Below are 23,377 nucleotides of genomic sequence, written 5' to 3'. Positions count from 1 at the left end.
TCAGATAGGGCAGACCTGTTAGGCCAATTGGACACCGAATAAATGATGCAGTGGTTGATTTCCAATGCTAGATCCACCAGGGCTTCTGTTCTGATCACTCTCGGATCCCCTGATCTGAAGGAGGCCAGCTACCACGTTGTGAGGACACTCCAGCACCCCTCTAGAGAGGCCCAACACCCAGCACCAATTTGCCAGCCATGTGAGTATGCCATCTTGGAACTGGACTGTCCAGTGCCAGTGAAGCCTTCAGGTGATAAAGCCCCATCTGACATCATGACTACAACTTCCTAAGACACCATAAGCCAGATCCACAGAGCTAAACCATTCCCTATATTCTGACCCACAGAAACTGTGTGAGATACAAACGTTTATTGTTGTTTGAAACTGCTAAGTTTGGTAGGCTTGGGGGTGGATTCAATATGCAGCAAAAGATGATGAGTTCAGATGGCCAAAGTTGGAAAGAATCAAAACGTATCTTTTTTTTTTTTTTTTTTTTAAGAACAAAAGACATCTTACCCAGCTTTTATTTTTATAGATGGGACAAATGGAGCCAAGAGAGGGGGAACCTGCTGGCCTGGGGTCACAGAGCAGGAGAGGCCAGACAGACCCTGATGCTCATTTCAGCCACTGTTCTTCCCACATACCACACCCAAATCTCCACCCTGAGACACTGTACACTGGGACCCCCATGAACTGAAAGCATCTTGAAAGGAATGGGTTATATTTCTTTGGCTCCCAGAGGCTGGCATGGTGCCATGCATGTAGTAGGTACTTACTTAATGGTTTCTGATTGAGTAGTTTAGGCTCAGACTGAAGGACAAAACATGTTGCTAGTGCCAGAGCCATTTTCCCTCCCTCAGCAAATGGCAAAGGAGCTGCAGGTAACAGTGTGTACTCCTCCTCACTCCACATCAGCTCTGAGACTCCATGTGCCCACTTTTCATGCACAGAAGCAAATTCTTTACTTCTGCTTTCAGAGATACTTTTAGTCTCTATCTCATTGGCAACTTGGGCCTGGCTGTCCCTTCCTCACTTTTAGCTGCTGTGAGGTTTAAATGAAGACTCCGCAATATGGACTGAAGTAAACTGGCCATCCCAATTTATACGTAATGTTCGTAATGTTCCAGCATCATTCGTGGTAGCATCCCCTTCACTTGCAAAGCAGCCCAGCATGGAGTATAAACTATCTGGTTACCATAATCTGAGTGGACACGCCCCCTTCTTATACCAAATTCTTAACCTCTAGAAACGGAGGCTACATGCTCAGGCCTCAAAGATCCAGGGGACAGCAACTGTTTCCTGCCCAGGGGAACAGATTTTGAGGTAGCAGCAAAGGCAGGCCTCCCCAGCAGCACCAGAACAGGAGGATACAGCTGATAAGACTCCGCCTTCCCATCTGGGGCCTCTCAGGTGTGTGAGCGGCTTTTAAAGGGTATGAGCTAACTGATCTTTGACAAAGCAGGAAAGAATATCCAATGGAAAAAAGACAGCCTCTTTAACAGATGGTGTTGGGAGAACTGGACAGCAACATGCAGAAGAATGAAACTAGATCATTTTCTCANGAGAGGCAAACCATGAGAGACTTGAATGCTGACAAAAACTGAGGACTTATGGATGCGGGGGGGAGGGGAGGATGGGCATGGAGGAGGACACTTGTGGGGATGAGCACTGAGTGTTATGTGGAAACTAATTTGACAATAAACTATTTGTAAAAAAATAAAAAATAAAAAAAATAAACATTTAAAAAAAAATAAAATCACTGTAGAGATCATTAAAATTTATTTTAACATGCAAAAAAAAAAAAAAAAAATGTATGAGCTCCATTTAAGCAGTGGAGCTGGCTGTTATCCAGCAGGGACCCGGGCTATAACTGCAATCAGATCAACATTTCTTGCTCTTTTACCTGAATTTCTCAGATAATGTCTGTTTAAGTAAATTCAGCTAGGTGGAAGAGGGGACCCGACTTCAGTTATCTATAACCACACAACCATCTGTCTTCTCATTCAGCACTTTTTCTCTCCCCCAACCAGGCTCTATGTAGATGGGCACCTGTGAGGAATCTTATCCGACATAGCCTCACTCACAGTTCCAATTCTTATCTCAAGGAATCATGTGTTTCCTTTACATTAAAAAGAGGGGATGTATGTACGTCCACTCTACTTTCCATTAACTACTATGTGGTCCAATCCCATTAAAAAAAGTAATGTTTTATCTAACTATAAAATAGATGCTATGTGTAGATAAATAACTGAAATTTCTTAAGTTTCTCAACACTTAACTTGGATTTTCCTTTAGGCTGGCCCATGCACTGCTCACCTTGTACTCAGCCCTGCCACACGGGCTGGTGGTGGTGAGCAAGACACACACAGGCCTTGCCCTCTTGGCGTTCTGGAACCGTATAAAATTTCTGGATGTGAGAGACTCTGTTTTGAAGTTCTATCTTCCTTTCCAACTCCTGAACTCCCGAACTGGGCCAGAAGTGGCAATGGTTTTAAAAGAAGTTGCCCATAAAATTCAATACAACAAATGGCATTCATGCCATAAAACTGTTGGTATGAACTTTAAGACAAAATAGTTTACTGATGCACACCAAGAATAATTTTATTTGATGGCACCAATAAAAATAGAAAGTTAATCAAAAACTCCTCAAGCAGTTAGTACCAGTTAACAGACTTTTCCCTCTTCTCTTTATCTAAGTTCTATAATTAGTCCCCTTCTTCTTTCTCATAAAAAAGGCTCACTTTCCCCCACTTTTCTGCTTGCTACCAGGATCTGTGCTCCCTGAATTGCAATTCTGAGACTTTGCCTCCTTTTCTCAGTTGGCAGTGTTCAGTCTTATTAGAAACAGGCAAGAACACATAGAAATAAAATAATCACAAACTGGGACAAGTCTCTCCAAACTCTGAATAAGGAAACTCCACACAAGGGTCTGGGGGGCAGGGGGTCTGGTCGGGGGGAGAAGGTGAGCCCAGCAGAGCCTCCAAGGTCAGATGAGGGGAGTGGGAGTTTATCCTGATAGCTATGGGGGATGCCCTAAAGGGTTTTTAGCAGAGACTGGCCAGAGTGGCAGAAGGGGGAGCAGTTAGTAGTAACTAGACCTCAAGGGAATTAACTCATCTTTCCTGAGAAGCCAAGGGCACCCGGGTTACCAGAAGAAAATCAGACTTGTGCAGGGAAGGACAGAACAAGGAAGCTTGCAAGGGTGTGACAAGTCTTGCAACCCTGATTACAGAAAGTGATGCCATCAGAGAAAAATCAAAATGGAAAGGATTCTTTTGATACAAACCCTGAATCAATAAAGCCCTAAGAATTTTATTCTGTTTTATTTTAAGCCCTAAGAATTTTAAATAGTTGTGCAGTTAAGCATGGAGATAAACTTGAAACCTACCTCCTGCAGCTGTAATGGGGGTAGTAGGGGGGCTGCCCACCAGCTAGCAGCAAATCAGGCCAGCTTAACACAGCCTGAGGACGCTGGGCTAAGTATTTGTGTTCTTTTGTAGTCTTAGTTAGGGATAAAGGAACACTCTTTCCATGGTCTGGGAAAACAAAAAGCCAGCTGGCTGCTCTGCTGGGAAGGAGTTTTCTGCTGGGCTCCTCAGACCTGGAAAGTCTTTCTTTCTTTGCTAACCACAGGGTGGTTCCCACTAGAGCCCAGAACTCATTTCCCCTGGACGTTCTGGATAGAGGCACAACAGCTGAAGGTGCTCCTCTGAGCACGTTTTTAAGTGGCCACATCCTCTCCTTCAGAGCTCACCACTTAGGGTGGACCAGATCCTGGAGGAAACCAACACGGAGGGGACCATGGTGGCCCACAGTGCAGGGCTCCTACAAGAAAGCGGGGGGTGACACCTGCTGAATATTGCACTTGGCTCGAGGCAGCACTCACCCTTGTATGAGGCCGCCAAACCGGGGTGGGCCACTGATGAGGCGCTGAGGGGAGTCGATCTTCTTTAGGAGGTCATAGGAGAAGCCCTGTATGATGGCCTGCATGTGCAAGGCACAGCGCTGCATGAACTCCACCATCTGCAACACAGGGTGAAAATGCTCAGTGTTGGAGTGACTAGTGGCTACCTGGCCTTCAGTGCAACTGGAAGAGTCTGACATGAATGAGCTGAGGAACCAGGAACCCCTGACAGGGAAATCTCTGGAAAGGGAAGGGCCCACGTGACTATTTTTACAGGTATGGAATGTTTCCAGGAGGTGATTTGGCAATAATTTCCTCCCATTCTCTCCTTTAACAGATGAGGAAACTAAAGCAGAAAGAGCAAAATTACTTATCCAAGACCAACAACTAATGAGTGGGAGAACCAGGGGTAGGGAAGGGACTCTGCCCACCTCCCTCCTCCTTCCACATGCTGAGTATTGTGCATACACTTTATGCTTTACATCTGTTATGTTATTTAGACCTCATTTGAATGCATCACACCTGTCAGTGTGCAGCCTCAGCAGGTTACATAATGTCAGTGGGCCGGTGGGCCCCATTTGACAAATGGGGACAATAACAGCATCTACATGACAGAGTTGTTGTGAAGATTAAATGACTTAATATTGAACTAATTTAATTCAGAACCTCTGATATGTAGTAAGGGCTAGTCAAGGGTCCCTCATGGGGCACCTGGGTGCCTCAGTCGGTTAACTGGCCAACTTCAGCTCATGTCATGATCTCACAGTTTGTGGGTTCAAGCCCTGCATCAGGCTCTGTGCTGACAGCTCAGAGCCTGGGGGCTGCTTTGGATTCTGTATCTCCCTCTCCCTCTGTCCCTCCCCTGCTCACACATGGTCTCTCTCTCAAAAATAAACATTAAAAATACAAAACAAAACCAAACAAAACAAAATACTCTTCTCCCTCCTCACTGAATGGATGACCAGAAAAGTTCACTAAACTTGCCTGAGGTTTTATAGCTGGGTAACTTCCTTCAACCCAGGCCTGTGTGTCCAGTGCCAATAGCAAGGACACTACAAGCCCTGTGCGGTCTCCAGGATCAGCCCCTGCCCACCAGGCTCCTGGCCTCCCAGCTCAGGCCTCTGCCTTGGCTGTGGCTACACAGTGGGCCCAGCCTTACCGCGGTGCTGCGCTCCTTTCCTGCTGTCAGGGCCCAGGTCTGGGGGTTTTGACCTTTCTCATCATGGAGTCGAAGATCACCCCCTGCATCCAGTAGTTTACTGAGGATCCATTGATTCCCTGAAAATGCTGCTGCATGAACAGGGGTGCTCCCATCAAAACAGCGGCTGGAGGGGGAAGTGGCAGTATAAGGTGAGGGGATTCAAAGAGACACAAAGCTCTCTTTCTACACAGGAACCTTTGGGAGGAGGATTATAATAATAGCATTTGTGAGGTTCTGCCAACAGAAGTTTTAACCACATCCTCTTTTTCCACCCTTACCTCTACCTTCCAGGTGGTATAATTTTCCAGTATATAGATAAGAAAACAAAAGGGCAGAGCTGAAATTCATACCAGGTGTGGGTCTGGTTCCAAATATGTTGTTCCTTTTCTCATTGCCGTTTGATACTGGCTGCTCTGAAACAATTTATTCATGTCTGTAGGGTCTTAAAGTTGGGCTGGTGAAGCACAACCTAACCAGACACCATCCCTCTCTTGTGAGAATGTCTCTATCTCCCAAATCCCACAGTAGAGGCCCGCAAAACCTTGGCACCAGCAATCTGATCAAGAATCTATAACTTGACAATAAACTATGAAAGAAAAAACAAACAAACAGAAAAAGAATCTACAGGGCGCAGGAGCATGTGGGTCACTCCGTCGGGTTGAACGACCAGCTTTGGCTCAGGTCATCATCTGGTGACTCACAAGGTCAAACTCCGCATTGGACTGTGCGCTGACAGCTCGGAGCCTGGAGCCTGCTTCTGATTCTGTGTCTCCCTCTCTCTCTGACATTCCCCTGCTCACATTCTCTCTCTCAGAAATAAGTAAAAAACATTTAAAAATTAAAAAAAAAAAAGGAGAAGGCAGAAGGGAAAAGAGAAGGAGAAGAAGAAACAAAATGAAAAAGGAGGAGGAAGTGGAGGAGAAGAAAGATAAGAAAGAAGTCTGAAGGTGGTGGTGCCTGACTGGGTCAGTTGGGAGAGCATGTGACTCTTGATCTTGAGGTCATGAGTTCAAGCCCCATACTGGGTGAGTTCGAGTCCTGCTTCAGGTGAGCCCCACTTCTCTCTCTCCCTCTCTCTGCCACTGGCTCCCTTGTGCCCTTTTGCTTGCTCANCCTCCTCTCCCAAGGTGCCTGGCTGGCTTAGTCTGTAAAGCATATAATTCTTCTCAGGGTTGTAAGTTCAAGGCCCTCATTGGGTAGACAGATTACTTAAAAATAAAATCTTGGGGCACCTTGGTGACTCAGTCAGTTAAGCATCTGACTCTTGATTTCAGCTCAAGTCATGATCTCATAGTTCATGGAATCAAGCCTCATGACGGGTTTGTGCTGACAGCGCTAAGCCTGCTTGGGATTCTCTCCCTCCCTCCCTCTGTCCGTCCGTCCGTCCCTCCCCTGCTCACAGTCCCTTTCTCTCTCACAATAATTAAACTAAAAAAAAAAAAAAGTATTTGGAAAAAAATAAAGAAAAAAGTAAAGAAAATCTTTAGGAGCCCTTGAGTGGCTCAGTTGGTTAAGACTCCAACTATGGATTCTGGCTCAGATCATGATATCATGACTATGGCATCAACCCCCACATCAGGCTCTGCACTGAGCATGAAATCTTGAGATTCTCTCTCTCTGCCCCTCTCCTCTGCTTGCACTCTAAATAAATAAATAAATAAATAAAATCTTTAAAGAAAAAAGAGGTCTCCTAGTTCTAGATTCTCAGTTCTCTTGCTCAAAGACAACTATTGTTACAAGTTTTTACATCCTTTTAGAAATGTTCTCTGCAGGGGTGCCTGGGTGGCTCAGTTGATTAAGCGGTTAGGTCTTGACTCTTGATTTTGGCTCAGCTCATAATCTCACAGGTTTGTGAAATTGAGCCCTGCTGTGCCCTGCTGACAGCACAGATCCTGCTTGAGTCCCTTTCTCTCCCTTTCTCTGTGCCCCAACCCCACTGGTACACATGTGCTCTCTCTCTCTCTCTCTCTCCAAGTAAACTTCATTTTTTTAAAAAATTTTTTTAATGTTTTTTATTTATTTCTAGGAGAGAGAGAGAGAGACAGCGTGAGCAAGGGAGGGTCAGAGACAGAGGGAGTCACAGATTGAAACAGGCTCCAGGCTCTGAGCTGGCAGTCAGCACAGAACCCGACGCGGGGCTCGAACCAAGAACCGCGAGATCATGACCTAAGCGAAAGTCGGACGCTTAACCGACTAAGCCACCCAGGCGCCCCTCTCCAAGTAAACTTTAAAGAAAATTAAAAAAAAAAAAAGAAAGAAATGTTCTATTCTCTGCATATACAAATAGGAATAAGAATATGCTATATAAACTGTTCTACACATAAGTTCTTTTTTAATTTCATCTCTCTTGGAGAAATTTCCATATAACATACAAGCCACCTCAATTCTTTTAAGTTTTCATTTATTTTGAGAGACAGTGAGAGTGCGAGTACAAGCTGGGGAGGGGCAGAGAGAGGGGAAGAGACAGAATCCCAAGCAAGCTCTGTGCTGTCACTGCAGAGTCCGATGTGGAGCTCAAACTCACAAACCCTGAGATCATGAGCTGCGCTGAAATCAAGAGTCAGACGCTCAACCAACTGAGCCACCCAGGTGCCCCAAGCCACCTCAATTCTTTTAAACAGCTGCATAATGTGCTAACATGTGCGTGTGCCATAATTTAGTTAATGAGCCACTGGGATATTTGTCAAAAATACAGATTGTCAAAGTACACACCAGACTGAGTCAGAATCTGCAAATATGAGGCCCAGGAATGTGTGCTCTAATTACAAGCTCCCCAGGTGGTGCCAACAAGGCTGGCCTGTACATACTCAAGAGCTCATCGTGAGCGCCCTCCTGTTTCTGGGTCAGTCTCCTATGGTACACTGTGCTGTAGCAACTATCGTATCTTCCCAGAGGATGAAACTAGAGGCCTGCTGACTGCTTTGGTAACCTAGAAGCATGTTTTATTTGGCCCACACAATGTTTTAAAAAGGAATTTAAGGGGTGCCTGGATGGTACAGTTGGTTAAAACATCTGGCTCTTGATATTGGCTCAGGTTCATGAGTTCAAGCCCTGCATCAAGCTGTGCACTGATGGCGAGAGCCTCTCTGGGATTCTGTCTCTCTTTCTCTCTGCTCCTCCCCAGCTTGTGCTCACTCTCTCTCAATGTAAATAAACAAACTTAAAAACTTTTTTAAATAAATAACTAGTAAAAAGGAACTTAAAACAATAGCCTATTTAATACTGGGAGACTTCACATTAAAAACTGGGATATTCAGCCAGTTGGGAATTTGGAAGGTCTGGTCTCCCTGACTCCCTTTCCTGCCCAGCAACACATTCCTAACCCTTCTTAAAGTCTGTACCCATTGACTCCACTTGGTCCCACGGGCAACTGACTCTGTGTGTTCAATAGGCTCCAGCCACCACAGCACTTCCTTTGAGCACCTAAGAATACAACTTCCTCCCAGAAATTTCCCTTCACCTTGATCAGAAGATCAGTAGATGATGAATGTGAAAATAGTCCTACCACAAAATACAAACCCATGTGGTTTGCTTTCCTTCCTTTGACAATATCCTTTCCTACCTCCCCCTGGCATCATGGGGACTTCTAAAAAAGGAAAGTCAAACTGAGTTCTTAAGACTTGGGCTCCTGTGGGGCGTCTGGGTGGCTCAGTCGGTTAAGCGTCCGACTTCGGCTCAGGTCATGATCTCACAGTTCCTGGGTTCAAGCTCTGCGGCGGGCTCTGTGCTGACAGCTCGGAGCTTGGAGCCTGTTTCAGATTCTGTATCTCCCTCTCTCTCTGTCCCTCCCCTGCTCACACTGTCTCTCTCTCTCTCTCAGAAATTAATAAAATATGAAGAAAAAAAAAAGACTTGGGCTCTTGGTTTCAGCTCTATCATTAATGCACCATTATGGGCCAGTCACTTAAATTTTCTGGGCCTCAGTTCCCTAACCTAGAATATTAAATGTTTGAACAATTTGATCTTAAAACAACCCAACTCTAAGCCTGCACAAAATAGATGTAATTGAAGATGACTGGAAAATACTGCATTTTTGCTGAGAACTCCAGGGATTCCCCCGTGTGGCCTCCTATAATGCTGTTACCCACAAACAGATGAGACAGCCTTTCCTTTCTGAGCTTTGAAATTATTTTTTCAAATTTTCTTTTAACATTTATTCATTTTTGAGAGACTGAGAGAGACAGAGAGTGAGCAGGGGAGGGGCAGAGAGAGAGGGAGACACAGAATCTGAAGCAGGCTCCAGGCTCCGAACTGTCAGCACTGAGCCCCACATGGGGCTTGAACTCATGGACTATAAGATCATGACCTGAGCCGAAATCAGATGCTTAACCGACTGAGTCATTCAGGCATCTCCTGAGCTTTTATATTAAACATTCATACAGTACAGTAGAGTGTATATGAGTCTAGAAGGAAACAACAAAATGTTCACTGCATTAAGTTATATCTGGGTTACAGAATTCTAATACTTGTCAACTGGTATTTTTTCTATATACATTTGCAAGCTTCCAAATTTTCTCCCACTAAGCAAGCAATCTTATAACAAAAAAAACAAACAAAACCTCCCCCTCACCCCCCTGCAAACCTGACATCAATGTTTTTTAAAGTACATTAGGGGCACCTGGGTGGCTCAGTCTGTTAAGTTATCAGACTTCAGCTCAGGTCATGATCTCGCGGTTTCTGTGTTCAAGCCCTGCATCGGACTCTGTGCTGATAGCTCAGAGCCTGGAGACTGCTTAGATTCTGTGTCTCCCTCCCTCTGTGCCCCTCCCTTGCTTATGCTGTGTTTCTGTCTCCCTCAAAAATAAACATTAAAAAAATTTTTTAAGTACATTAAACAGGGACTCTTCATGTAAGATGGGAATGCTATTTTATGACTTTTATGATTGTATTCTGTAATTCCTGTCAAAATCGGCAAGAATCATGTAAATGTTCAAAATCTATTTCTGGTTCTGTCCAATAGGAACTGTAAAAATATCTACTGTTCCCTCCCTCTTGAGAAGGTGGTTGTAAAGATCAAGTAAGCTGGTGCCTGGGAAAGCCCTGGGAAAAGCAAAAGTGCTACCCAGAGAAGGGATGTTCAAGTGTAGCTGACTGATTACATTATGCTGCTGTTCCATATTACAAATTGGGCCAACGATTAAACTCAGATTCTTTTAGACCACAATTACAAGTCATCCTGAGAAAGTGATGCCAAGTATATTAAAGAAGAACTTGATTGGTGTGTATATTAAAATGCTTAAGTGAATCAAATTATAACCTGGGGTAGAAATATGGCAATTGTACTGTTAATAACTAATTAAGATCCACTTATTTCACTGGGCCTAGTAAAATTGCTTAGAAAACTTCTTATTAACAGTTAAAAGTATGTCTCAACATAGCTAATACAGCTATATTTCTCTGATATAAATTAGCAAAGACTCTTAACATCTTCTCAAATAATTTTCTAAATGCCCCAACTCTTTTTTAAAATATACTGCTGAGCCTGATGGCTCAGTTGGTTAAGCTAAGGTCATGATCTCATGGTTTGTGAGTTCGAGCCCCACATCGGGCTCTGTGTTGCTGATGGCTCAGAACCTGGCTCAGAACCTGGACGCTGCTTCAAATTCTGTGTCTTCCTCTGGCTGTCCCTCCCCTACTTGCTTGCGCTCTCTCAAACATTTAAAAAAATTTTTAATAAAGGCATGGTACTCATTTTCTAGGCAGAAATGTTATTGTACTTACTGATTTGGATCGGATCCGTAATCCACCAGAACATCAACCAACTTCGTAAGGCCTAATAATGCTGCAACAAAAAGTGCAGTCTGGCCCAGGGAGTTAACTGCGTCAACATAAATTCCTGCGAAACAAATGCAAGGCTCAATACAAATGTCAGGAAATTTCCTAAGATAAAACTAGAGATATTCCCACTTGGAGAAAATCTTAATGCTTTTTTCCAAAAAGAAAATAAGCTTTCATTAGCCCCAGAAACCTAACAAGTCACAAGTCAACTAGAAGACAACCAGCATTCATTCATCAAAAATGTTATTTACAGAAAGTTGTATGGAAGCATCCCACCCTACCCTGCTAGAAACCGAATTAAAATTATTTCCAGGTTACAGGGGAACCCGGATGCCAAAAGTGATTCAGTATCTCACTCTTGAACCCAGCGTGGAACTTGCTTGGGATTCTCTCTCAGTCCTTTCTCCCTAAACAAGCACACCTACGGTATCTTCCTGTCTTAGAAAATAGGAAAAATAATACTCAGGCTACTATCACAAAAAACTGGGACAGAAAATAATCCAGCTCTAATCCAAACATGCTACATCCTCAAAACGAACACCTTAAGCACACACACACAAAAAAAAAAGCCAGCCAACTACCCGAGTTGTATAAAACGATCAAAACTAACCAAAGAACCACAGAAAGTAGCTAAAAAAAAAAAAAACCACATCCACAAGCTACTATAAACTCACCAAGTAAGACCTTCCCCTGCAACACACTGCCATCCTGTTCAAGAGAAAATCAGGCTAAAACAACCTAGTTAATAAAATGGTTAAAAACACCACTTCGCTATGCCCTCCCAAAGCAGTAACACAGCATATCAATTCTGCATTGTTTTACAATAAAAAACGAAACCACTCAGACTGTGTCCTCTCCCTCTTACTCCTCTAAAGAGGAGAAAGAACGATCATCAATGGCAATTAGCAGCTATAAAAACAGCACCAAAAGCCAGCTTCACGCTCAGGAGAGAACACTACGCCTCCTCCTCGTGGTTTCGGGTACTCTACACGTTCAGAGAAACTTCTCTAGTAACGAACTATAGAAATGATCCCTGAAAGTATAGTCTTAACTAGAAACAGCTTGAGTTCCCAGAGTGAGTGAAACCGACATACATTTTAGTAATGGTGAGTTTTTTTGTCTTAAATATCAATATTTTTTCAAATGTACACTGGTATGTGTTTACCGAACAATCGTTCCATTACCAAAGTTCGATAAAGCGTTTCTGAATATTGTGTTTCAGAAGACATTTCAAGTCATCACTTTAATTACCATACAGTTGATAAATAGCCAATCACATGCCACTTTTCTGCAACCTCCCCACCCCCCCCTTTGCCGCAGCGTCAGGTTTACGTGAAATGATGACGACTACAAAGCGCGCCGGAACTCCAGGATGCGCCTCAATTTAGACCAACCAACCCGTTAAGGGAGGAATCCTTTTTCTAGAAAAACGTAGGAAGTAGACGAAACTTAAGACCCAAAGCCAAAAACTTACATCTGCAAAGCACTACCTGTTTTTATTTTTTTAATGTTTATTTTTGAGAGAGAGCGCAAGCTGGGGAGGGGCAGCGAGAGGGGACAGAAAATCTGAAGTGGGCTCTTTGCTGACAACAGCCCTGTGGGGCTGGAACTCATAACCGTGAGATCGTGACCTGAGCTGAAGTCGGAGGCTTCACACGCTGAGCCACGCAGGCGCCCTACCACTCTCTTAACCCTGTGATATAAATACCAGACATAAATGTTCTTTTGTAGATTTTTTAAAACAAATTAAGTAATTTTTATTTGCATAAAAACTGTGCTTAAATAAACATATAATTCTGCTTAAAGCTTCAGGAGCTCTCAGCTCTTGAGCTAAGAACAAAACATAGCTTACTGGGCCATTCACGGTCTGGCCCACGATCAGCTCTCCAGCCTTATTTTGCACCAAATTCCCTCTCACTTCAGCCATTACTGAGCTTAACAGCTCTTATGCTCACTATATTGCCTTCTGCCACAGACCCTTTGCACAAGCTGTTCTCTCTTATAAGAATTCTCTCCAAACCCCTCCTCCAACTTCATTAAGACATCTGTCCAAGTGTCCTCTCAGGAAATGCTTCCCTGACCTCCTTAACTACATCAAACATCTTCTCTGTGTGTTTCTGTGATTTATGCCTGTTCTATGCATAAGACTATGTCTCAGAAGAGCAGAGACTATGAAATAACCTTGTATACCCACAATATCCTAAACACCTACTGAATGTTCCCAACATGGGGCTTGACCTCGTGACCCTGAGATTGAGAGTCACATGCTCTAGCCACGAGAGCCAGGCTCCCCAGACTATCTTTTAAGATGTTTGTATACCAAACTTTGGAAGATATAGTACCTCCTTTAGAGCAAAGTGCAGGGATGCTTACTGCCCAGTGTAATAAAGATAATGGCTCTCTGACCCTCCCCGCTCACGTATGCACACACACATGTTCTCTCTCTCTTCCCCCCGCCAAAATAAATAAAAATTTTTTTTAAAAAAGTAGAGAATCCACTGCCTAAAGTTTTGGCAATAAAAAAGAATTTTATGCAAATTTCCTATATATATTTTCTTAAGTTTATCTATTTTTAAATTTTATTTTGAGAGAGAAATAGAGAGCAATGGGGATAGGGGCAGAGAGAGGGAGACAGAATCCCAGGCAGGCTCCGTGCTGTAAACACAGACCCAGATGCAGGGCTCGAATTCACAAACCATGAGATCATGACTTGAGCTGAAGTCAAGAGTCGGATGCTTAAATGACTGAGCCACCGAGGTGCCCCAAGAATTTTATGAAATTTTTGAGGACTTAAAAATATGTGTCCAGGTTCAAAGACCTCACTAAGTACACATCACAATGAAGACAAACAGATTTATGCTGAACCACCATCATGACATTTCAAAAGACCAGGGATAAACAGAAGAACTAGAATCCTTCAGAGTAAGTAGGGGACCATTATGGGCGCCTGGGTGGCTCAGTCGGTTAAGTGGCTGACTTTGTCTCAGGTCATGATCTCACAGCTTATGAGTTCGAGCCCTGCGTCTGGCTCTGCACTGACAGCTCAGAACCTGGAGCCTGCTTCAGATTCTGTGTCTCCCTCTCTCTCTCTGCCCCTCCCCTGCTCATGCTCTGTCTCTCAAAAATAAATAAATGTTAAAAAAATTAGTAATCTGAATGGCATCAAGGTTCTCAATAACAAGACTGAAAACTAAGAAAGAAATGAAATAATGAAAAAATAGCTTCAAATTCTGAGGGAAATTTGTTTCAACCTAGAATTTTGTGCCTTCCAAACTATCAATTAAGTATGAGGATGGAAGAAAAAACACTCTTCAGATTTTCATATTTGTTTTTTTTTCATATTCCAAAGTAATTACGTTTTTCATATTCCAAAGTAATTACGTTCAGTGCACCCTTTTTCTGTGTTTCAGTAAAATGTAAGAATGCACAAAGATAGAGGAATGGAATCCAGAAAAGATGAGCTGTAATCCAGCTAAGGGAATTCCCAAAATGGTGGCTAAGAGAAACCAGGGGTTCAAGTTGTGCTAGAGAGACAGTGGTCCAGCTTGCGAAACCAAGAGATTATAAATTTGACGAAAAACATGTAATGAAAGTGTTCTGAAGAGTTAGGAATATGTGGTAAGAGTTCATTGATTTACATAAAACCGAACAATAAACCGGAATCCATTTTAACTATAGGAAGTCTGAAATTAGGTTTGCTGACTGCAGCTCCTTTGTCATATGTCAGCTTCTTTTATATATATATATATATATATATATATAATTTCTTAATGTTTTTTATTTATTTCTGAGAGAGAGAGTGAGAGAGAGCGAGCAGGGGAGGGTCAGAGAGAAAGGGGGACACAGAATCCAAAGCAGGCTCCAGGCTCTGAGCTGTCAGCACAGAGCCTGACGCAGGGCTCGAACTCACGAACTGCGAGATCATGACCTGAGCTGAAGCTGGAAGCTCAACCGAATGAGCCACCCAGGTGCCCCGTGATGTCTGCTTCTTAAAACAGACATTTTCCAGGCTTTGAGCCTAAGATTTCAGCTCCCTGGGACTGTGACTACCTTTTTCATCTCTCAAGGCAGTAAAAACTCCTGGGTCCTCTTCCCCTGTTGTTAGCAGTAGAGGTGCTCCACCAAAGCATCTCTCTTTCCCTCTCTCTCTGGATCTGTAGCTCTATCGGGATGAGAACCCTGGAGCTGTGAATGAAGTCCAGTGCAATGATGCTGAGAATTGATGTAAAGGGTTTTACCTGGAAATGACCAAATTATTTAGGTGGGGGTGTGATTATACTCAGATTTACCTGGGCATTTGGTGGAGCATGTAAAAATAAAGATGAAAAATGAATGGGAATACTGGCAGCGAGAAAGCATCTTTAATTCTTCAAAGTCCCTCCCTTCATTCATTCATTCAACAATAACAACAACAAGGAACGACTCAAGATGATATGCCATTGCTCAAAACACAAACAAGGCCCAAAGTCAAACAGCATTAACCCCCAAAATATACTCAATAAACTAGTTGAATTAAAAAAAGAAAAACAAAAACACAACAAAAAACCCAGGGGCACCTGGGTAGTTTAGTCAGTTAAGCGATGAAACAGCTGACTTCAGCCCTGATCTGCAGCCCACTTAGGATACTCCGTCTCCTTTTCTCCCTGTCCCTCCCCCACACCTCCCCCACACCTCCCCCCCAACAAACACCTAACATTTTTAAAAAATTTACTTACTTATTTTGAGAGAGACAGAACTAGCAGGAGCAGAGAGAGAAATAGAGAAAATCTCAAGCTGGGTCCACACAGTCAACATAGGAACCAAAACTGAGTAGTAACCAAGGAAACAAACTCAAGTGAGCCACCTAGGAGCCCCAAAGACTAAATTTCTCTTAAACAGGAAGGCCACCCAGGTATACCAAAAAAAAAAAAAAAAACCACACACAGAAGCCAAGACACATATACAACTAGAAAAAAAAAAAAGTGAAACAAAAAAAGTCACTAGCTACACAGCAAGACTAACATTCACAACAAAGAGAAAGAAACCACTCAGATGGCATCCCTTCCCTCTCACTCCTCCAAGAAAGAGGTGTGGAACGATCATCAATGACAAAGGGCAGCTGTAAGGACAACACCCAAAGTCGGCTTCACGCTCAGGAAGGGACACTGCACCTCCTCCTCGTGGCTTCGGGTACTCTACACGTTCAGAGAAACTTCTCTAGTAATGAACTATAGAAATGATCCCTGAAAGTATAGTCTTGGCCTCTGACTCCCTAACTCTGCTGGGTCTATGGCTGCCGTGCACTTTGGGCTGATGGCAAGATAGTTGCCCCATTTCTGATTCTACTGGAAAAAGAGAAAGAGGTTTTGTAATGCAATCTTTCAAATACTATCACTTAAAAAATGCATTTCAGTGTTTTAAGTGGAAATGTAAGATCTTAAAAAAAAACAAAAATTAACAGCCACGCTTAATTAACATAAGACTGAATGCCAGCCAATCAGCCTGCATCTTTAAAGCTGAGGAAGCATTCCCCTCACAGTTCTGTTAAAGCGGCCTCACCCACACCTGAAAGCTAAAGGAAATGCCTCGCCTTGGCCTTTGCTAGTAAGAAGCAAGTTGATTGGAGTGATCAGTATATTATAGCAGTTGCGTGAAATGGCTGTTCTAAGAGTTTGACTTTCATAATACTGGTAAATTAGAGACAGGGCACTATGACTGTGGCAGGGAGGGGAACTAGGCGGCTGAGAAACAGTGCTGAAAAACAAAACCTTTTGGGTTTTGTGCCACATGTATGCACTACTTATTCACACTTTTTGAGTATGTATGTATGTATTTTTAAGCAATCTCAATGCTCAGTGTGGGGTTTGAACTCACAACCTTGAGATCAAGAGTTGCATGCTCTGACAACTGAGCCAGCCAGGTACACCATTTTCTGGGTTTTTAAGATAAAACTAGTTGTTTGGTGGAGTTGAAAGAGGGCTTTGAAAGAGGACTTTTGGGGGTGCCTGGGTGCTTCAGTCAGTTGGGCGTCTAATTTCAGCTCAGGTCATGAACTCACTTTTGTGAGTTCAAGCCCTGCATCAGGGATCTTGTACTGACAGCTCAGAACCTGGAGTCTACTTTGGATTCTGTGTCTCCCTCTCTGCCTCCCCCCTGCTCGCACTCTGTCTCCCTCTCCCTCTCTCTCTCAAAAATAAAGAACTCATGAACCGTGAAATCATGTCCCGAGCCAAAGTCAGATGCTTAACCAATGAGCCACCCAGACCCCTCAGACTTTTTTTTTTTAAGATTTTATTTGTAAGTGATCTCTTCACCCAACCTAGGGCTAAAACTTACAACCCTGAGATCAAGAGTCGCATGCTCCGCTGACTGAGCCATCCAGACACCCATGACCTTAAACTTTCTGATTAAAATGTTTTTTTCAAGTTTAAAAAAATTGTTTATTTATTCTGACACTGGCAGGGAGGGGCAGAGACAGAGGGAGAGAGAGAATTCCAAGCAGGCTCCACAGGGATAGTGCAGAGCCCAATGTGGGGCTTAAACTCACAAACCATGAGACCATGACCTGAACTGAAATCGAGTCAGATGCTTAACTGAGCCACCCAGGCACCCCTAAGGTTTTCTTTCTAGCTTATCTATTTTTTAAAAACTTTTTTAGGGGCGCCTGGGTGGCTCAGTCAGTTAAGCGTCCAACTTTGGCTCAGGTCATGATCTCACGGTTCGTGGGTTCAAGCCCAGCATTGGGCTCTGTGTTGACAGCTAGCTCAGAGCCTGGAGCCCGTCTTCGGATTCTGTGTCTCCCTCTCTCTCTCTCTGACCCTCCCCTGCTCACGCTCTCTCTCTCTCTTTTTCAAAAATAAGTAAAACACTAAAAAAAATTTGTTAATAAAAAAATAAAAACTTTTTTAAATGTTTATTTATTTTTGAGAGAGAAAGAGAGAGAATCCAAAACGGGGGAGGGGCAGAGAGAGAGAGAGGGAGACACAGAATCCAAAACGGGCTCCAGGCTCTAAGCTGCCAGCACAGAGCCCAACAGGGGACTCGAATTCTGAATGCTAAGAGCATGATCCCAGCCGAAGTTGGACGCTTAACCAACTGAGCCACCCAGTTGCCCCTTGAGCTTATTTCTTAACTCAAGCAAAGATCCTGCAGAAAAAGCATAACCTATTGGGAACCAAAACTACTCCCTTAAGCAACAAGGACTGCCCTGAGCCAGCAAGACCCTACCTGGAATTAACTTCAAGACAATTATCGATTTAACCTTCACTGCCTACCTGCATGCACCCACCCACGTTACCCCACATTTTCCTTATACAAACCTAGAAGTATTTGGGGCATTTTGGAGACAGTCTTAGACACTAGTCCATTGTCTTCCCGGTATGGGCCTCACTGAAATAGAGTCCTTTCTTGTTTCATCTCCCCTTGTTTTGTTATAGAACCAGGCTGGGACACTGGCAGGAAAACCAAGTGGCACTCGGAGATCTTGGTGGATTGGAGCTTTACTTTACACCGGTGGGCTCAGAGGAGATCCTTCTCCAGAGATCTGAGTCTCGAGCACAAGCACGGGGGACAATTTACCATCTGTTATTTCCATACTCCACATTAGTAGTAATTTGGTGTGAAAGGCAAGCAGAGCAGGAGGAAGAACCCACAAGAGGCTCTAAGCCAGGAGCTAGAGCTTATGTTATTCCCGGCGGCCATCTTACGGTGCATAGCTTTACTTACCTTCCCAACAGTTTCTCTGCCTTTCGGTTTTGTCAGTGGCAAATGGCTGAAGCTGGTCTATCTGGGAACCCCAGACCCACGTGCTCTGAACCCTTTATACTCCTGGGTGCGAGCTACAACTTAAGTGCCAATTCTTGATAATATTAGCTACTATATACTGAGGACTTACCAGATACCAGGCATCATTCTCAGTGCTTTGCGTAATAGATAAATGTAACTGTTCATCATCCAGTTTTATAGACGGAGAAACAGACACAGAAAGATTGGGTAATTTGCCGAAGGTCACACAGCTGTTAAATAGCAGAGGTGGTAGGTAACCTTAACCATTATTCCACTTTTCTACGTGCTAAAGTACTATCCTAGGAATTGGATATACAGAGGTGTGGAGGTGAGTAAAGGTCCCTACTCTCATCACACTGAGCTTACATTCTAGTGATGGAGAGAGGAGGTCAGATAATAAGGCATGCTCAGGATTTTTTAAGTGTTGAAACACAGAGAGATTGGTGGCTACTTTAGATTTGGGTAGTCAAAGAAGGCTCTCTTTGGACGTTACATTTAATCAGAGAAAACAACTAATGCAAAGATTCAAAGAAGGGAACAGAGTTGTACATTCCAGCCACTTGAGGATAGTTAGGGAGCATAAGGGTAATGAGGGAGAAGGCAGGCCAGGCAGGGGCCAGATATCTGAGGGTGTTCTAGGGAAGGGCAAGACCAGGGAAGTCTGGATTTTAAGTGTGATAGGAAGCCACTGAGAAGTTTAAAGCTGTGGAGACCAGCTCTGAGACCACTGTCTCAGGGGTCTATGGGACTCATCATCATGGCTTACATTTGTTTTTTGTTTTTTTTTTTAATTTTTAATGTTTTATTTATTTCTGAGAGAGAGAGACAGAGACAGAGGCAGCATGAACAGGGGAGGATCAGAGAGAGAGAGGGAAATACAGAATCTGAAACAGGCTCCAGGCTCCGAGCTAGCTGTCAGCACAGAGCCCAACGCAGGGCTCGAACCCACGAACCATGAGATCATAACCTGAGCCGAAGTTGGACACTTAACCATGGTGCCCCATGACTTGCATTTGGAAGGAGAAACTTGACCTGTTCTGGAAGTTGAATCAACAGGACACACTGATGTACACACTGATGGGTGAGGGAACAAGGTTTCAAAGATGACAAGCCAGTCTGTGCCTGGAACAACTCCGTGCACGCTGCTGGTAACAGGAAAGACTGGAGAAGAGACAGGCATTTCTCATCTCAGGGAGAGGCTTTTTTAGAATGGGGGAAGGGAGTGTTCTATGACTGCACTTGCTTTATCTAATTTTTCTTTACAAGAATCCCATGTACCGATGCTATTACTACTACATCTCCCTAGGTTAGAGGGAAAGACTGAGGGTAAGAAACTTCCGAGACGCCTGTGTGGCTCAGTCAGTCAAGCGTCCCAATTTCAGCTCAGGTCATGATCTCGAGGTCCATGAGTTGTGCTGACAGCTCAGAGCCTGCAGCCTGCTTCTGGTTCTGTGTCTCCTTCTCTCTGCCCATCCTCCACCTGTGCTTTGTCTCTCAAAATAAATAAACGTTAAATATGTTTTAAAAAAAGAGTCAGACGTTCAACCGACTGAGCTACCCGGGTGCCCCTCTTTCTTTTTAATTTTATTTTTAAGTAATCCCTATAACCAATGTGCTCCACCAACTGAGCCAGCCAGGCACCCCTTGGGAGGCACCTTTTCCACACCTGCATCCTGGAATGATGATTTCGTTCTTTCTCCTTTTTTTTTTTTTTTAAGATTTTATTTTTAAGGGATGCCTGGGTGGCTCAGTCAGTCGGGCATCGTACTTTGGCTCAGGTCATGATCTCACAGTTCATGAGTTTGAGTCCTGCATCGGGCTCTGTACTAACAGCTCAGAGTCTGGAGCCTGTTTCTGATTCTGTGTCTCCCTCTCCCACTCCCACTCTGTCTCTCTCTAAAAATAAAGAATATTAAAACAAAAATTTAAGATTTTATTAACTAATCTCTATACCCAATGTGGGGCCTGAACTCACAACCCTGAGATCAAGAGTCTCATGTCTACTAACTGAGCCAGCCAAATACCCTTAATTCCTTCTTTATTCTCAACTCTCCTCATCAGCCTACCTCAGCAACAATTTTGCCTCACACTTGGCACTGAACTTGAAGCTATCAGATGAAACACCCCCAGTATGATCTCACTACAGGGACACACCACCTACATCTGCACTTCCCATGAACTCTGGCTGCCCAGTGGGAGCTGCTCTCTCCTAAATTTCAATTTCTCCTGCTCTACCCAATCCTTCCATCTGAACTCAGACTTGTTCTCCCATCTTTAAATAAACCCTGTCTGGGACGCCTGGGTAGCTCAGTCGGTTGAGTGTCGGACTTCGGCTCAGGTCATGATCTCACAGCTCGTGAGGTCGAGCCCCGCATCAGGCTCTACGCTGACAGCTTGGAGCCCGGAGCCTGCTTTGGATTCTGTGTCTCCCTCTCTCTCTGCCCCTCCCCTGCTCACACTCTGTCTCTCAAAAATGAATAAACGTTTAAAAAAATAAAAAATTAAACCCTATCTATATCCCATATCCTTCCACCCCCCACCCTTCACCCCTCCTTACCCTCCACTAGCTAAATGCATATCTACCTCTATAATCTCTATCACTGCTTGATTTTCTTCCAGGAGCTCTTTACACCCACTGAGTGGCAAGCCCTTCTACCCTTCACTGATCAGCCCATCCCAAAAGAGTTTCTCTATCACAAGACCAAGAAAGTCACCATTAAATACCATGGATACCTTTCTAAGTGCATCTTCATCTCTCATCTCCTTTCTATACACTTCTCTGTCCCCACTCCCCTTCCATGGCTTTGGTCAAGCACGTTCATCTGGTTTCCCTTCTAACTATGTGGCTGCCCCTTATGGCAATCATCTGTTAAAGGTCAGAAATCTCTCCTAAATATATCCTAAACTGAACTCTTACCACTTTCCAACCTAATTCAGTTCTTCTTCCACTCTCCCCATCTTAACACAAGGAACCCATTTGCTCAAGCCATAAAACATGACAATTATCCTTTATTTTTTTTAATTTTTTAAAATGTTTATTTTTGAGAGACAGTGGGGGAGGGGCAGAGAGAGAGGGAGACACAGAATCCGAAACAGGTTCCAGGATCCAAGATACCAGCACCAAGCCCAACGCAGGACTCAAACTCACAAACTGAGACCAAGATCTGGGCGGAAGTCGGATGCTTAATCAACTGAGTCACCCAGGTGTCTCTGACAATTATCCTTAATATATCTCTCACTATACCTACACTGAAAACCAATCCCCCAAATTCTGCCAACAGTACACAAATACGTTTCACATCTGGTCAATTTGTCTTTCTCAATCACCACCATCATTCTATGCTATGTGTAGATGAATGCAGAAGGTGTCTAAACTGGCCTCACACTTGCACCTCAACCCCTGCCACAACTGAATTGCCAACACAGTGTTAGTGACTTTAGGCTACACAAGACACTAAGTCACTTTTTTAATACCATACCACTAACTAGGATGGCAAGAAAAAACTATTCTCTGCTCCTTTATGCTAAGACCAAACCCCTCAGACTTAATGTCTTATCAGAAGCTGAAGCCTGCTTTAGCTGCGTCTCCCTCTCTCTGCCCACCCCTCTGGATTCCCAGCTAGTCTCTCAAAACTACTAAACACCTTTAAAAAGAAAACTAAAGAAAATCACACTAGCTCAGAAATTACAGCGAGAAACACCTTGACACAAGAGTACCATAGCTTTGAGTAGCAAGGACGGAGTGCCACTACTGTTGCCTATCTCGATATCACAACAACCAAAAAGCATAATTATCTCAGTTTTTGATAGCTGTGTTAACAGAAACCACTCAGATGGCATCCCTTCCCTCTCACTCCTCCAAAAAGGGAAGCGGAACGATCATCAATGACAAAGGGCAAGCTGTAAAGACAACACCCAAAGTCGGCTTCACGCTCAGGAAGGGACACTGCACCTCCTCCTCGTGGCTTCGGGTACTCTACACGTTCAGAGAAACTTCTCTAGTAATGAACTATAGAAATGATCCCTGAAAGTATAGTCTTGGCCGGTGACTCCCTAACTCTGCTGCGTCTATAGCAGCCATCCACTTTTCGCTGATGGCGACATTTCCCCCCCCAACATTCCTCCTTTTTGAGAAATACCACATAATTTCCAAAACGTTATTTTATATGCCACCTTAAAAAAAATTCTGAATACTCTTACGAGGTTTTTTTACTTTAAGAAGCTACGACTTTTAGTTTTTAATTAACCTATTACGGATTGACAGCCAATCAGAAGCTCTTGTCTTTCTGACTCTAAACACAAGCATTTCCGGACTAAAGGAGGAAAAGGGCGCGTCAGAGGCGCCAATTAATATTTGCATCTCAAGTATGACACGCAGCGTCGGTGGGTGGGATTTTTTTTTTTAAAACCTCTAAGACCCGGATTTTCGAAAACGAATTGGTATGGTAGGTTAATTTGACATTTTTACTTTGAGACGGGCTGCTGATTACTCACTTGAGTGTGGACCTGAGGGGCACTTAGCAGACTCACCTGGTTAGCTTTTCAAAATAATGCAGGTAGGCCAGTCTTAAATGGGGAACGTATTAGTTTATTTTGAAAAACTATTTGTTTCCCCTCCAATTTTTTTTTTAACTTAGGAAAAAAGTAACGACTATAGTGTGGTTACTTTGGGAACTTTAGGGAAGGAGAGGTCTGCCTTAATTGGTAACTTTGTATATTTTTGTATTGTT

The 23,377-nt window shown here is 43.6% G+C and overlaps 1 protein-coding gene and 3 non-coding genes across 8 annotated transcripts in view; all 4 read right to left on the bottom strand.

Annotated features, from left to right (window-relative positions):
- Positions 1-23,377, bottom strand: part of TEX14 (testis expressed 14, intercellular bridge forming factor) — a 117,723-nt gene that overhangs the window by 56,220 nt on the left and 38,126 nt on the right. For all 5 annotated transcript variants that reach the window (XM_077745543.1, XM_077745545.1, XM_077745546.1 and 2 more), the window contains exons 3-5: positions 10,827-10,941; positions 5,064-5,229; positions 3,887-4,023 (exon numbers count right to left, since the gene is read on the bottom strand). In XM_077745543.1, coding sequence (XP_077601669.1) covers positions 3,887-4,023; positions 5,064-5,229; positions 10,827-10,941 — 418 coding nt within the window. The remainder of the gene's footprint in view (positions 1-3,886; positions 4,024-5,063; positions 5,230-10,826; positions 10,942-23,377) is intronic.
- Positions 11,719-11,932, bottom strand: LOC144216306 (small nucleolar RNA U3). Its single transcript, XR_013330629.1, has one exon. It is a non-coding gene; the product is annotated as a small nucleolar RNA U3 (small nucleolar RNA).
- Positions 15,906-16,121, bottom strand: LOC144216299 (small nucleolar RNA U3). Its single transcript, XR_013330622.1, has one exon. It is a non-coding gene; the product is annotated as a small nucleolar RNA U3 (small nucleolar RNA).
- Positions 22,472-22,687, bottom strand: LOC144216297 (small nucleolar RNA U3). The gene has a single exon (XR_013330620.1). It is a non-coding gene; the product is annotated as a small nucleolar RNA U3 (small nucleolar RNA).

This window comes from Crocuta crocuta, unplaced genomic scaffold (assembly GCF_008692635.1).
Source record: "Crocuta crocuta isolate KB4526 unplaced genomic scaffold, BGI_CrCroc_1.0 scaffold333, whole genome shotgun sequence".
In the NCBI taxonomy this organism is placed as follows: Eukaryota; Metazoa; Chordata; class Mammalia; order Carnivora; family Hyaenidae; genus Crocuta; species Crocuta crocuta.
This window is presented reverse-complemented; position numbering and strand designations above follow the sequence as displayed.